The sequence below is a fragment of the Brienomyrus brachyistius genome, chromosome 3, assembly GCF_023856365.1.
Source record: "Brienomyrus brachyistius isolate T26 chromosome 3, BBRACH_0.4, whole genome shotgun sequence".
NCBI classification, from domain to species: domain Eukaryota; kingdom Metazoa; phylum Chordata; class Actinopteri; order Osteoglossiformes; family Mormyridae; genus Brienomyrus; species Brienomyrus brachyistius.
Genome location: NC_064535.1, coordinates 21,761,394 through 21,776,671, shown reverse-complemented (window position 1 = coordinate 21,776,671; position 15,278 = coordinate 21,761,394). Strand labels below are relative to the sequence as shown.

The following is a 15,278-nucleotide window of genomic DNA, read 5'->3' as shown; positions in this document are numbered from 1 at the left end:
GTGACTGGACCAGGCCAAGGGGATGGTTGCGACAGACAGACGCCCATTTCCGGAGGATGGGACTGGACCGTGTGTCAGCCTGGGGGGCTCGGCAACTGAGATCCTCAGGTGTTTTGTTGTGTAGTGGGTGTGGCAATATCTTGTAGAAGTAGATGCTCCCCAACCTAACCTGACCTGAGCTCATTAATACATGTGAAAATTAGCATTTGTTTTCTTTAATATTTTATTTGCACTGACACTTAAACTGTATATTTAATGACATAAGGTGTAACTTTCACATAAAGCAAAAAAGGGCTATCTACAGCCTGTGTAACTCCATTGGGTCCCTCTATGTCAGGACCAGTCTAACACACAGTTCACAGATTTTCCTGCTCAAACACACCCACTAAACCTGGCAACTGACTGTTGAGCTGAACAGGGAAATCGGCAAACTGACCCTCCAGGACCGGAACTGGGGAACCCTGATCTATGTGGAACCCTTTTGTCTCCAGAACCACTCCACGATTTGATAAACGGAGCATTCACAGATAACAGCTCAGGACAACAGTGAAGTGTAGAAGTTATCTAACCATGTCTGCCTTTTCTCTTTGCATCCATGAGTGTGGCCATTCTCCTCTGACCTCTATCATTAATAACATGTTCTAGGCTATATAACTAGATTTTTTTCCCTCAAAACCCAGTTTAAACCCTAATGCATGAACATCTTGGCCCTGCCTGCATAGAGCCACATGGTTTGCTGTATTGGAACAGGCTGTGTGTCAATTAGGGTGTATTTTCTACACTAGCAAGCACAGTGTTCAACCAGAAAGTACAGCTGTGAAGACTAACTGTATACCACATGCTGCATTCAAATTTTCAGACACGAGGGGGTAGTCTTTTAAAAAAATACTGCTTCTTTTTCTGAAACTGCATCTCTGATTCTGTAGAACTGGACACTGTACCTTTAAATATTACTATTTTGATTCTCTGAATGTGCGATACAATGAACCTTTTGCTACATTTAAAATAATTCATTTATAGAAGCTACGCTCTACATTTTTTTTGTTGCTATTTTAGAACGTGAAAAATAATGATGCCTTGACGACCCTCAAGAGAGGCATCATGAAGACGACAATAATGAAAATACCACACAATTTTGCTATTTGCAACAAGTTGCTTTTAACAGATTAAACCTTACACATTAAAACAATCATCACACCCCACACTGCTACCCAAGTCACAGTGGTCAGAGAATTCCCCAGCCTGTTGTCAGACATCCCATAATGTCTCAGTTCCATATCATCAATGAGAGACCGACGGCAAACATGCAGGATGCTTTCTGGCTAAAGCATTCGTGTTAAACACTGGCAAACATTACAGCCTGCACTACCACACAGACCAAAGACTAATTCAATTAACTACTGATGGACAGCTCATGTTACTGTTGGTTCATGTTATAAATCCCTGATTTATAGCGACTGTGAAAAACAGTAGGCTCAATTATTTTTCAATGTGTAAAAATGTAACGTGAAAATTGCACTTCCTGCAAAAGTTCATTATTTTAAAATGGCATACAAAAGAATGTATAAAATGCATTAACATTACATAAAAAAAAAAAAATGCACACACAAATTGTCCAGCACCTATAAATAAATATTATGAAAAAAGTATGGTAACAGTACTCAGTATTCATAACTATTCAGAGTCCAGATGTAAGTTCATTATTGTGCGTTTGTTCATAGGTTTGCATGTTGAGGTACACAGCAGGTTGTCAAAGGAGAAAAGCCACTTTCAACAACTAATCAAGGTTTATACAATATGGGTGACCCCCCCCTTTTCTATCACAAACTGGTGGTGTGTCCCGAAAGACACCGACTGATGAGACCGTCCTTACAGGCGACGAGGAAATGCCACCATGTCCCACTGACCGCCCACATTTTGGCCCAGGACAGCTGGAACCTGATTACTCGCTACTGGAGGGGGAAAAAAAGTTTAATTCAATAAATGGCTCTTTCATAATTCAGACAACCAAGATATTAAATTCTAATCAAATTGCATGGGGTTCAACTTTGCTCACCAGGTTCTTGGTAGTGGTCTGTGGTGACAGCTGTGTTAGAACCAGCAAGACCATAGCTTGGCCCAAACTGTGGTTCCTCCTCTCCAAATGCTGCATTAACAGCATCATAACCAGGGTCATACTGCTCCTCCTTGATTGCCATTTTCTTGGCATCCTCTGAAAACAACATAATAAAGTCAAATCTTTTCAACCAGCCCCGTTTAACATTTACATACAATCCTTATGTAACCATTAACATAGTTTATATTTCAATTAATTTTCTAGTAAGGAGTATACTTCATTAGAAATCTGGAAAGCACAAACAACACCATTAAAAACAAAGAAAAACTTCACATAACATGTTCGCCATCTGCAATTGCAATCACACCATTTAGAAGGAGCTATTTTCCAAAGCGATGTATACAAGTGAGAAGCAGACAGCAGGTCAGCGAGTATCTCTGGACAACTGACGTACTCAAGGGCCCAGCAGTGCTATGTCGACTCTGCCAGACACGGACACAAAACTAACAGGCTGAACTAAACGCCGCCCCAGTTAATCGCATCGCATTACACCAACATGGGTTTCACGGTCTCCGACTTGCATAGGTACCTTTGGCCATATTCAGATTGAATGTGTACTGGGTCTCCAGCACCTCTTGGTTCCGGGCCAGACCCCTGATCTGGTCTCGCAGTTCCTTCAGCTTGATGTAGAAGTGCACCTTGTCCTGGGCACGTGGGAACTGGGCACAGCGGGCACTAGAGGATGGCATCAGATAGCAAACCTAGGAGACAAGTCAAGTTATCAAACAATGCGTGATATTTCTATGTGCATCCCATCCAAACAAGAGGAATCAATTTATGTCTTCAAAAACAAAGAAATAATCTTTGAATCAACCAAGAAATGAAATGGTTTTTTTTGCCCAGTTATGTAGTCCAGATTCCATACCGTCTCTGTTCCAGGAACTTTGTGTGGCTGCAGGCCAAAGTCAAGATTCTTGGGTTTGATGCCAAAAATCTCCTTGCTGAATATTTCATAAATACCTAAAGGGAAATAAAGCAAGGATCTTAAAACAGTGTTTCCCAGCTCAGTCCTCAGGGACTTAGACGTTTTTGCTCCCTCCCAGCTCCCTGTCAGACAGTCCACATTTTTGCTCCTTCCCTGCATTGAGGAGGATAAAAACATGGGACTGTCTGCACGTCCCTGAACCTGCCTTAAAATATTAAACGTTTACTCCCCTGAAACGATACAATTCGACCAATGGACGATACAAAACCACAAATTAAAAAGTCAAGCTATCCAGTTGTCGTAAAACTTCAAAGTAAAACCAATGCAGCAATTAAAGTGAGTATATTTATACAAATTCTTACATTTCCCATTGAAGGCAGCTATTAGAGGTTTGTACTTCTGCAGCTTCTCCACCAAAAGTCGGCCTCCTTCTCGAAATTCTTTGCTATAAACAAAAAACACCTTATGTCTTGCATAGCCAGTAATTTTCTAGATTTTATGCAGGTACCTTAAAACAGTACACAGATTCTTACCATCCTACCTTAAAAGATCTTTGCTTCCTGGTGTCGTTCTCTCCACCATATTTGTAAATCCTATCCCGTACTTTTCAGGCAGAGTCTGGTCATGCATGTAATTAAGCTGAGTATCAGTGAGCCCTGACATAAAGAGGCACTTCCCTGTAACAAACACCATTAAAACATGTTTTAGTAATGACAGTATTCAGAAGGCACAAGACATGTGTTTAATCACTTCACAATCTGGCAGATAATGTGGTTTTCATCTTACAGAAATGATTTCCTGGATTTGGGTAGTGATGTCCCACGTAAGCCGACATAAGGCCTGGATTGATTCCAACCTATCAAAGCAATTGTACCATAAAATATATTCAAATAGTTTCAAATAATCAATACAAATTAAAAAAAAACATCTAGCCATCCATCTTACACAAAATCACAGGGTTAAAACACCATAAACATTTTTAAAAACTGACAGTCAGCAAAACACTAGACATTATAGTCCTGGGAAGCAAACTCACAATCAAGATATCAAGGTTGTAGGCAAGGACATCAGGAAGCGTTTTGGCCATGACTTCCTCCACCGACATGCCATTGAAGCGGTCAACTTTCCTCTTGACCTTCTTGAAGCTCTCGTCAATCTTCTCCTGCTGGTTTTCGGCGGATTTGGCCATTTTATTGGACGGTCTTCCCCGCTTTCCTTTCGTGGGAGTTATAAGTCAGGGAAGAAACTTCTCTCAAACAGAGTGGTCAGTGTTTTTCAATAAAAGAAATGTTGGAAACGTCTAGAAATCAATGTGCTTCTAATAAGGCCAAATATAACACCAATGGCTTTTTACTAAACTTGTTTTTTTAGCAGTTTATTTTGTCCACAGTGAGACAAATGAGGACCAGAGATCTGAATCAGCCATTTCTTGGAGAAACTGCAATTAAGGGCCAAGTTTTACACGCAGGGCCACATACGGCCTGCTGGGTTCCTTAAATATGCACGTAAAAGAGGCAAGAAACAAAAACCTTGATTTGAAATGATCTTATTCAATGATGTTAAAGACATGTTGCACATTCTAGCAACAATGTGAGAAATGAGGCTTTGAAATGCTAAACTAGGTGGATTATTCACAGAAAGCATCTTATATCAGTATGTGTCTGGCGGTAGGTGATACACACCCATCTCCCACCAATCAGCATCAAGACCTCAGACCTCCCATCAATACTCTACAGAGCCTGGGTTCACAGCACTCACAGATGTGAGGAAGGAACCATTTACCTGGGATGGGTGTGATGCAAAAGGTCACCCCGGAGGGTGCAATGTTAGGACGTACTTTGCACTGAGGCAGGTACAGGAGGATCCTGGCAGACTGCAGGCTCACAGTGGACAGAGAGATCTTGGTGGGTGGGTGGTTCCTGGTGAACAGCCAGCTCCGTCATCACCTTGTCCTCTGTGGAGTTCTCCATGAAATAACCCACATTACCCATCTGCTGGTACTGGGTCGCCTGGAGAGCCTGCACATGCTGGGCAGACTGGTACCTATTGAAAAAGACCGATAAAATGAGACAATGCGTACAGATAACTACAGCCATTGCCTTAAGAAGACGCTTTTAACTTTGCTCCTTGTCATAAATAAACACGAGGGTCGAGCTATAAGTGTACTGCTCCCTTGGTTATGATAAATGCGTTTTGCACACGAATTGAGATCATATGAAACTCAGATAGCCAAACGCAAGCTATATATATATGCAAATTTCTTCCTACGTTCCTCTTGTACCAATCCCGAACCCAAAACGCCCTGCATTTGTAGAGTAAAAATTTATATATATATATATATATATATATATATATATATATATATATATATATATATATATATATATATATAGAAAACAGCCGTATCCTTGCATTACAAATTGCAAAGAAAACAACAAACCATTAAATATAGCCAAAAGAAAAACCCAAGACGACTCACCAATGCTGAAGGTAATCTGTGGGAATTGTCAAAGGTGAATAGTTATATTCTTCCATTCTTATTGTAGATATTATCATTTACTTTATTGTTGGGATGGTGCACTTCTTTTTACGTCAGGGATGTATCGTCTAGTCGCATGTGCTCAGAAAAGCAATCCCCGTAGAACTAGTGTAATAAACCAACCATATCCCACATTAAAGGCGTTATTTCATTGATCAGACCCGTCTAATGGCAAAGACAATGATAACCAGACAACAAACAGTATGCTGCCAAAGACAGGACACATTATTTACAATAAAACGTAATAAAACATATAAATATTAAATATAACAACATCTAGTAATATCAAAATATTTTATATTACTGCTGCTCTTTCAAAGATATAAAGATATAAACAACTAGCTAGCTATTCATTGAGAAGAGAAAACCAGACAGCGGAAGTACAACCTATGAACAGCAACACGGGAAGAAACCAACTCTGAAATATGGGGGACAACACAAATTAATCTTTTTAATATAAAATAAATGTCGGATTTTTTGTACAAATAAAGACAAAAAAACGATATTTTTGTAAATGATTTGCACAGAGCGTTCAAATATTTCGATTCACATTTATTTTACAATGTTGTACTCCAGTGCATGACGACATGCACCCCCATACATTCGAAATTCTTAGATTATTAGATGTTTGAACTCTGATGCTTGGTCTTATTGGTCGAATCCATGCGAATCCGAGATCACGTGAGGCAAATATGACTTTGAAATATGAACTTCACTATATCTAAAATATTTACTAGCTGATACTTCTGTATTTCTGTGTTTGGACAACAATTCATAGAAAAACATAGGTATATTGATGCTAATTTAGACATTGGTTATTTTGCTTGTTCTTTGGGCTGATTGGATACATTGACATATTCGTTACACTAGATCGCAATATCTGCCGCAAGGAATATGGTATGAAAAGAAAATGGAGCCACAAATTTAAAATGCAGATCTGAATAATCTGCAGTATCGTAAAACAGTTTTCAGAACACGTAACACTTCGTTGGAAGACATATTCAGTTTAAGCGGAACTAAAGGACAGACGGCCGATAACAATTAGGAAGAAATATGGAGGTGCACAATAGTGAGTAGTAAAGGGAATGTCAGTGTTGCATGAACGGATTCGAAAACAAAAAACGAAAAATAAAAGCACAAGTACAGGTAATACGTAAATGTGTGTATTATTAATGTACGGCGAAAAATTGTCGATCGAAAGACCTCGTTATATTTAGATTCAGATGTGAAAACGTGGCGGCTTGTCTCATGTAACACACATTTTCTTTCATATCCCGAAGAACTAGTATCACACCCACGAATGATTATATTTGATTCGCATGAGCTCGTAAATTTAAGGTGAATACATTTAACACTGCCAGATTCCCCCAAATACAGAACGCACAACCTTATTGTTTCACAAATGACGAAGGTCAACGCCATATTGTTTTGGGTTTACCAGGACACACACCTGAAATATGCCTGCTGGGGTGTCCTGGCCACGCTACCTGAGGATGCTGGGAGCCAGTATCTTAGCCATGTTTGCGGGGGCTGAAGTTGTCCATCGCTACTATCTTCCTGACTTGGTAGGCCACGTCTATTTAACACCTATCATGGCTTCCACCTTACTTGTCTCCGTACAAATTACGCCAAGGATTTTATGTTGGAACCTCATCACGGGCACAGCATGAGACCACGTGCCAACACATCAGGCACTGCATGACAGTTATTTCCCCATCTTAGACAATTCCAGAAACACCACCCAAGCCTGGGGAGCTGAGAACTGAACTGCTGGGACTGAAAAACCATCAAGATCCTGGTTCAGAGAAGCAGTGAATCCATTAAAGGTGTATATATGTACATGTGCTTGGCTGAAATAAGCATAATAAAACCATGAATGTGTCCGCAAGAGTATGACTAAACTCAGTTTGACAAAGAACATAGTGGATTTTAAGATACTTAAACATGAAGGGGCTTTAAGAATCCATAATACAAGCAACATGAAGTTTAAATGCACAAAATGTTCATGTCAAATTAGTATACAAAATGTGTTGGTTATATCAGTTTGTGTTGCAGGTAATGGCTATGCAGCAAGATGTGAAGTGTTGAAGTTTCCGTTAAGACATCAGACATCTCTTTCCAGAAACATTTAATGGTTCACATGGCAGGATGATCTCGCTCCATAAAAATGGTCAGTTAAATATTAACAAATTTACAGTCATGAGGAATGCTTTTTAAAAAACACAAACAAACCTAGACCAGACAGTCCCTCCCCACCCCCCAACCACCAGAAACTCCAAGCAGGACACTACTTGATGGATCTGGCTGAATCTTCAGCTCCCAGCCACATTTCCGTTTCTTAGTGTGCCTTAAAGTTCATCTTTTTCTGTTGAATCCTGTCAACAAGGAAAAAAAGTTTGTTATTGGAGTAGAAGCTGGGTTCTGATTCCCAGTACAAGTACACAATACTAGTCAAGAACAGAATCACATTCTAGACAATTAATCTGCTCACCGTTTCTTCCTCTTTAGTTTCCTCTTCATCCTCAGCCTCCTCCTCCTCAGCTGGTTCAGGTTCTTCTTCTGGCTCCTCCTCCACCTACAGGGACAGAGGATCATTTAAATCCCATCTCAAAAACCCCTACATCATACACCTTTTGATCCGAGTTGTATCTTCTCTTTGCCAATAAAGTTCAGCATTTAGATGTACAAGGCCGAGATTATTAGTAAGCATTGAACTGGATATGCATCAAGATGAAACTACAGATGTTTAGGAAGAAGGAACTGCACAAAGTAAAATGGAGATCAAAAAGGTCCTGAGTGACGTGTAGGTGATTTTTAAAGACTAACATTCCTTGATGAAACATACCTGCTCTTCAAGGTCCACATTCATACTGAGTCTCAGCATACGCTCTATTCGGTCCCCATAGGCCTTGGTATCGGACAGCTGGTATCCTGAGCGCAGAGTGGCAGTCTCAAACAGCACCACGGCCAAATCGGAAGCCGTCTGGTCTTCAGAGTTGGTCTGCAGGCACCATTTAAAAATACCAAGATATTCGAAATAACATTGACAAAGTACTATTTGACTTGCTTGTTCAGAACTATCTCCATTCCTCCCCACTCAGTATTCATACATGATCTAATTGCAATGTTCAACCAACACCCATTTTCCCCCTTAAGAGTAATTTCCTTGACTCAAATTGTAGCCTGACATACAAATTTAACCCAAACACCTAGAAAGTGCCTTACATTGACACGCTTCAGCATCTCCTTGATAAGAGGATGTTTAGGATTGATTTCCAGTGTTTTCTTCTGACTTGCGTAGTAACTGGAATATAAAACATGATTAGGATTGTTCATATAAATTACCAAAAAGAACTCATTCGAGTCGATAGCAAAAACAAAATTACTTTGTTGAAATGTCCTTTCCTGTCTGGTAGGCCTGAGCTTTCATAATCCTTTCCATGTTACCAGACCATCCATACTGGCTGGCTACAAGTGCACAGGGGGAGCTGGTCAGTCTCTGGGAAAGAACTGCCTTCTCGATCTGAAAAATGGTGTAAGAAACGTCACATAGTAGCACAGACAAGGCCATTCAGCTCATGAGTTACAAATTTCTCAAAATTTTGAATATTCATATGCAAAACCACACTACCATATCTTTCAGAGCTTTGTCCTTCATCCAGGTGGTAAGGGGCTCAAATTCCTTTTCCAAAGCCTCCCTTTTCTCCTTGGCTTTATCACTCTCGTCAAACTTCACCCCCTCCTTGGCAACATTCTGGAAGCGCTTTCCATCAAATTCAGGCAAGGCCTGGATGCAGTACTCATCCACAGGCTCTGTCAGGTAGATCACCTCATAGCCCTTCTTCAACAGCTTCTCCACAAAGGGTGAGGACTCAGCCTGAGCAACAGTTATTGCAACATTGTAACAATGCAAATGATACTGGCACTCGACGTTCAAAGTAACAGAGCCCAGAAGACAGTACCTGAAACCCTATGAACCAGATCTAAATCATTCAAAACGAGTTGCTATGATGCATCGAATTGAGCATTTCACCTCTTTCCTGCTGGTCCCAGCCATGAAGTAGATCTTGTCTTGCTTCTCCTTCATCCTCTCCACATACTGCTCCAGGCTGGACGGTATAGTTTCACTGTGCGACGTCTGGAAGCGAAGCAACTTGGCAAGGCGCGTCCTGTTGGAGTGGTCCTCAATCACACCCAACTTGATGTTGGTCCCAAACTCTTTCCAGAACTTCTCGTTGTATTGCTCCTCAGCGATCTTCTTGATCATGTCCAGCGTCTTACGGACAAGCTTCTTGCGAATGACCTATGAAATGTGTGGGGAAATTCAGTCAATTTTCCATTGATTTAAACACCAGTAGGAAAGCCACGTGCAATGTGATAGGCAATTCTTACCTTCAGCAGTTTGTGCTGCTGCAGCGTTTCTCTGGACACATTCAAAGGAAGGTCATCAGAGTCGACCTAAAGAAGAAAAAAATCCAGTCACCAGAAACTCCACAGCATATTCATATTCAACTGGGAATTTGCTCAAAACCCGCTAATTAAACCAGAAGAGTGGGGGGGGGGGGGGGGAAGATTTACTCACCACGCCCCTCACAAAGTTCAGATATTTGGGCATCATGTCATGGAAGTCATCTGTGATGAACACTCGCCGAACAAACAGCTGTTAAGGAAAAACGTCGTCAGCCCCCCCGTCTAGAAACACTAGAGTATGGTACCCATACCCAAATCCGACACGATACCTTGATGAAGTCATTCTTCTTCGAGCCATACTCGTCAAAAAGACCTCGTGGAGCCGTCGCAGGGACGAAGAGGATGGATTTAAACGTGACTTCCCCCTCAGCAGTAAAGTGGATGTAGGACAGCGGTTCATCTGTGTCCTATTAGGCAAACCCCTTTTAGAAAAACTGTTCTACACACAAGCCATATTATGCAACCAACTTGCATTCCATAAAAAGGGGGAAGAGGATGGAGACGGGGATGATGAAGGTCAACATACCCGCGAGAAGGTCTTGTAAAATGCTTTATATTCATCTTCTTCCACCTCCTTTGCAGGCCTTTGCCAGATTGGCTTGATATCATTCATCAACTCCCAGTCCCACACAGTCTTCTCAACCTAAACAGCAAATGGGATGAGAGCTGCAGTTTACATACGAGCTCATGGTATTGACATCACATTGGAGTTAAAATGCATGCTGTGACGTGCCCAGCTGACCCTTGTATAGAGAAGCACATATCCCACCTTCTTTGTCTTGGGCTTATCCTTCTCCTCCTCTTCCTCCTCAACCTCAGCCTCATCTTCAGAAGTTTCTTTCTTCTCTGCTTCATCTGCCGCCTCTTCGTCATCAATAGGCTCCTCCACCGTCTCAGTCTGAGCAGGAAGTTAAAAGGGTATCATTTCATGCCAAGCAGGTCTTTCGTGTATTATTGGACTCAAAAGCACATCAACCTCAGCTCACGAGTTACAACCGCAAAAAAAAAAAAAAAATTAATAAAAAAAAAAAACTTCCAAAAGATGTGCTGGTGCATCAACTGATGTAAAAACCACCACATTCTCACCTTGCTGCTCCAGACGTAGATGGGGAAGTTAATGAACTGGGAATATTTCTTCACCAAGTTCTTGATGGTCTCCAGTTCAAGGTAGTCAGATGCCTCCTCCTTCATCACCAAACTATTGGGTAGGGGTTGGAGATAGTTGAACGTAAACCAGTGGGTTATACACCAAGGCAACTAACCAGTCTGCAAATGCTTTGGATAAAAGCATTCTAGAGGGGGAGTAGAGTAACAAGCTGACTCACGTGATAGTGGTACCCCTCCCTAGGGTATCCCCTCTGGGATCCTCGATGACAGAGAAAGCATTGGAGTCCGACTCCCAGATATGCTGGGTATCATTGTTGTGCTTGGATGTGACAATGACCTTGTCGGCTACCAAGAAGGCCGAGTAGAAGCCCACGCCAAACTGCCCAATGAGCTCAGACGTGGACTGGCTGTCTGTCTGCATCTCTGTCAATTTATTGAGAAACTCGCTGGTGCCAGACTTGGCGATGGTTCCCAGGTTCTTAATCAGGTCCTCTTTCGTCATGCCGATACCAGTGTCAGTGATGTGCAACATGTTCTTCTCCTTGTCAGACTATTCAAAACGAACACAATACAATCAGATCGGATAGCATGTGAGCTGCATGCATGTTGAATCTGCCTTCAGTTTATGAAATCTCAGGATAAATGGGCAAAACCTCAGGACGCCCGAGTGCTCTGGGGGAGGCGAGATATACCTTGATTTTGATCGTTAGCTCTTCATTTCCAGCAAGCGCATCTTCATTTGTTAGTGAAATCAGCCGGATCTTATCCAGGGCATCGGAAGCATTGGAAATCAGTTCTCTGAGGAAGATCTAGAGAACAACGAAGCACATTAAAACCCCCAAAAAAAACTAAAAACTGTTAGCCAATTAGCACAAGATCAATAAACACTTCTATGCCCGAGTTTTGAGACTGACCACCACGTTGCCACACAAAGCCAGACACTCACCTCCTTGTTCTTGTACAGAGAGTTAATGATCAACTTCATCATCCTGTTCACCTCTGCCTGGAAGGCATGTTTCTCCGACTTCTCACGCAGCTCCTTTATCTGAGCCGTGTTCAAGCCGTCTAGCTGGATTGCTTCCTCCTCCCTAAGAGGATCCCACAATCAGTGGCAAGAAAACCCAGTACGTCTCAGGTACTGAGAAACAGGTTTGGATCAGCACTTACTGAATCATCTACACAGTTACACAAAAACACAGTGCCTGTCATTCAGTTCTCAAATTTTAGCAATAACTGCAGAGGCAAACAAGCAGAGACTGTCGAAGAGAAGAAAGGCCTGAGCCCAGAGTGTCAATACACTGACCTAACCCTATGAAAAAGGAAATGATTTGCATGTTTGAAGACTGAAAGCAGTGAGGGTGGGGAGACGAGAGCTTCCACACCACCTGCCGCATGCTTAGTCACGCAACAAGCACACCAGCTACATCAGACACAAACCTCTGGACCACCTCGTCGTCCGTTCTGGAGCCATCACGGCTTTTGCCCAGGTCGTCCTCCACTGTGCCGTCAACCTCAACATCACTTTCCGCTGTGACAGAAGCTGTAAAAACAGATAAGATTTACATCCAAGAGAGTAGACCCTTAAGAACCCGAACATAGCATATGAACTTCCATGAAGAATCTCATTCAAGCCATCTGTTTATGGTTATTCTTGTCAATACTCAAGGAGGGGCAGTTACGTCAAATATTAAATTTTGTTCATATGAACCACAACCCTGCACTCACTGAAGGCCATGTGTGCAAGGACGATAACACATTGTAATAGTGCCAGAAATTTCAATGGCCACGTGCTTCAGAGTAGAGGGATCATGTACCGAGTTGTACAGCAAATGGGCAAAGCAGGTTTGCCGACTTCTAGGCCTTGGGATTTCTTTGAAAGCAGTGCTATCACAAAGAGGATGCCCATAGCACACTACAGGCCTCATAATGCAATCATGCCCATCTTAACGCCCAGAGGACAGGGCACAAACCGACAACAGTTTTTAATAGTTGGGGGCCCGTATAAGAGCCATTTTTTTGCAGTTTACAGTGCAAAACTAAATACCACAAAGCAATTAAAAACCAACGTTCGTCCAATATGCGTATTTTGCCGGTTATATCGAAACAAACGAACTACGACAGAGCAAACCACAAGTAAACACAACAAGTCAAACCCACCCAAGAGCAAGCGAAGGCAGAGATGCATCTAAATCATATAAGCGCTGGAGAAGCTGACATTTAGAGCTTAGCATGTTATAATCGACACGAGACATATAAATGTTTAGTCAATCTGGAGAACATGGAAGAGTTGCAGAAATAAATCATAAAAACCTAATTAAAGCAAGTGCAAGACGACCAGAAAGATTAGCGCGGCTATAAATACCACAGATTCATTGTAGGGAAAAAAGATCAAGGCAAAATACAGTCACGCAAAGAAAGAACAGAGCAAGTTAAAGGGTGCTATACCACATGCCATATGCGATTAACGGTACTTACTAAACGCAAGCAGAGCACAGACGAGACCTAATATCCAAAATCGCTTCATTCTTATCAAACCCCCTTACAAATCCTGCAAGGACGGAAAATACAGCCGCAGAAAAACCTGAATATCTTCCGGTGATACCCGCAGCGACACTAACACTGCCTTCACCTTTCCTACCAGATTCTATATTATCAAAACTCTAAGCTACCACCGACGGAACACATTAAATGTCCAATCAGGGCATACCACGCACAAAAAGTATCCAATCACAGCACGCTCCGCCAGTCAACTAAACCAATCAACGGTTTCCATGTCCAACTTTATACGTCGAAATCGTGGCCGGTTTCAATTGGCTAAAATTATATATAAAATGTCTATGGTGGATTTTTTTTTCTTACGTGAAACTTTTAGTAATACATATATGTGCGTCGCGTATTATAAAGCGGGGCACATTTATAATTTCGCGTAAACCTAAACGAAGTACTTTACCCAATAATGAAACGCATTTGTGCCAAATTCGCGTACAACTCCCTTTAACCCATTCATTCTGTCGCCACTATCCGCTGGTAACATTTTCATTCAGAACTGCTGTCATTTAGCAACACGCTTTGTGTCTGCCATATCTGCAGTATATATATAATTGCAACTATATAAACAGGTTCACAGAGTAATGTTTACGATGTTGTGAACTTTTTTATTTTAAATGTTTTCTTTTTTCAAGAGTGTAGTGACTCCGAAGAGCATTTCACTGGGTTATGTTAGGGTTCACTCTGTCATCGTGATGCTGTCCATCTGGGGCAGCAATGAACGCTGTTTACATTGAATTAAGAGAAGTGACCGGTGCATTGAGACGCGTTTGTGCTCAACAACAAATACAAACCCTTCGGAACCAAGACTAAGTGATTGTCCTTCACAAAACACCAGGTCAGGAAAGTCAAAAGCAAGGCCACTAATTGCTGTTTTACCCTTCAGCAGTCAATAACAATCAGGAAATTCAAAAAGCAAATTTGTGCAACCCTTATTATTTTTTTATCATCAAGCTGATTTTTTTTTTAAATCAGGAGGCCTAATGTTTCATTATCAAATATTTCTGCGCATTTATTTTCATTATACAATCTAAGATAAATTTAATGTGAAATTTTTACGTGTCATTTCAGTGTGGCTGGGTCAGTGCTGTTGAATATTTACGGCTCTCCTAACAATCCTAATGCTGACAAAGAACGTGGTAGTAAATTGCCTAGAATGTTAAAGTTAAAATTTTTGAATTAAATTGCTTCATTCTTTGCTTCAGTTACTTCTTCCTTATAGACGATAGATGAGACATGGTTTCCCCTACTAGAATTCGATCTGTCCATCCATCTTCCTACAGCTTATTCTGGACAGGCTCATGGAAAGTGTCGGGGGAGCTGGACCTTATCCCAGGCGTCTCGGGGCACATTTTGGACATGTTGCCAGTCTAATACAAGGTCTAAAAGAGATGACACGTGAAATGTAGTGGGCTGTGACTTCTGGCTGTACTAACCTGTAACAGCAGGTTTTCAGTCTCTGTCAGTCACATGACACTCTCACATGGCAGTCTTAATTTAGTCCTGCTTTTGCAGTGGAACCTTTTGGGGTTGTGTTACAGAAAACGTTATTCACACGTTATACTTAAAGACCA

General features: G+C 41.5%; 3 protein-coding genes across 10 annotated transcripts; 1 reads left to right on the top strand and 2 right to left on the bottom strand.

Annotated features, from left to right (window-relative positions):
* Positions 1-1,133: 1,133 nt before the first annotated feature.
* On the bottom strand, positions 1,134-5,982 carry tdg.2 (thymine DNA glycosylase, tandem duplicate 2). Of its 2 annotated transcripts, none has more exons than XM_049007090.1 (10): positions 5,521-5,982; positions 4,879-5,084; positions 4,078-4,256; positions 3,828-3,897; positions 3,583-3,718; positions 3,404-3,486; positions 2,982-3,076; positions 2,646-2,817; positions 2,057-2,212; positions 1,134-1,949 (listed from the first exon to the last, which is right to left on the bottom strand). In XM_049007090.1, exons 1-10 carry the CDS (start codon positions 5,595-5,597, stop codon positions 1,870-1,872), a joined length of 1,254 nt encoding a protein of 417 aa, XP_048863047.1. In that variant the 5' UTR covers positions 5,598-5,982; the 3' UTR covers positions 1,134-1,869. The 2 variants fall into 2 exon arrangements, with proteins under 2 accessions (XP_048863047.1, XP_048863046.1); XM_049007089.1 differs by having other exon boundaries at positions 1,134-1,952; positions 5,521-5,978.
* Positions 5,983-6,214: 232 nt separating this feature from the next.
* On the top strand, positions 6,215-8,268 carry c3h12orf73 (chromosome 3 C12orf73 homolog). 7 transcript variants are annotated; one of them, XM_049007092.1, is made up of 4 exons: positions 6,375-6,726; positions 7,022-7,145; positions 7,303-7,406; positions 7,636-8,268. In XM_049007092.1, exons 2-3 carry the CDS (start codon positions 7,038-7,040, stop codon positions 7,393-7,395), a joined length of 201 nt encoding a protein of 66 aa, XP_048863049.1. In that variant the 5' UTR covers positions 6,375-6,726; positions 7,022-7,037; the 3' UTR covers positions 7,396-7,406; positions 7,636-8,268. The 7 variants fall into 7 exon arrangements, with proteins under 7 accessions (XP_048863055.1, XP_048863051.1, XP_048863049.1 ...); XM_049007093.1 differs by having other exon boundaries at positions 7,624-8,268; XM_049007096.1 differs by lacking the exon at positions 7,636-8,268 and adding an exon at positions 6,861-6,918 and having other exon boundaries at positions 7,303-7,463.
* Positions 7,692-13,823, bottom strand: hsp90b1 (heat shock protein 90, beta (grp94), member 1). The gene is made up of 18 exons (XM_049007087.1): positions 13,633-13,823; positions 12,595-12,697; positions 12,104-12,245; positions 11,850-11,966; positions 11,376-11,707; positions 11,137-11,248; positions 10,820-10,948; positions 10,577-10,693; positions 10,320-10,457; positions 10,163-10,240; positions 9,973-10,038; positions 9,614-9,883; positions 9,212-9,457; positions 8,967-9,103; positions 8,806-8,884; positions 8,426-8,581; positions 8,072-8,155; positions 7,692-7,955 (listed from the first exon to the last, which is right to left on the bottom strand). The coding sequence occupies exons 1-18, from the start codon at positions 13,679-13,681 to the stop codon at positions 7,929-7,931; spliced, it is 2,382 nt and encodes a 793-aa protein (XP_048863044.1). The 5' UTR covers positions 13,682-13,823; the 3' UTR covers positions 7,692-7,928.
* Positions 13,824-15,278: the final 1,455 nt, after the last annotated feature.

Bases quoted from the DNA above. Each gene is read 5' to 3' on its own strand.
- tdg.2 (XM_049007089.1), bottom strand. From the start codon at position 5,597: ATGATAATATCTACAATAAGAATGGAAGAATATAACTATTCACCTTTG. The intron at 3,898-4,077 runs GTGAGTTTGCTT...TTGCTTTGATAG, and splicing joins ACAACCTTGATATCTTGATT to GTTGGAATCAATCCAGGCCT. The intron at 3,719-3,827 runs GTAAGATGAAAA...TGTTTGTTACAG, and splicing joins AAATCCAGGAAATCATTTCT to GGAAGTGCCTCTTTATGTCA.
- c3h12orf73 (XM_049007092.1), top strand. From the start codon at position 7,038: ATGCCTGCTGGGGTGTCCTGGCCACGCTACCTGAGGATGCTGGGAGCC. The intron at 7,146-7,302 runs GTAGGCCACGTC...TCCCCATCTTAG, and splicing joins GCTACTATCTTCCTGACTTG to ACAATTCCAGAAACACCACC.
- hsp90b1 (XM_049007087.1), bottom strand. From the start codon at position 13,681: ATGAAGCGATTTTGGATATTAGGTCTCGTCTGTGCTCTGCTTGCGTTT. The intron at 10,949-11,136 runs GTGAGAATGTGG...CTTCCTGCTCAG, and splicing joins TCTACGTCTGGAGCAGCAAG to ACTGAGACGGTGGAGGAGCC. The intron at 9,884-9,972 runs GTAAGAATTGCC...CACATTTCATAG, and splicing joins AGCAGCACAAACTGCTGAAG to GTCATTCGCAAGAAGCTTGT.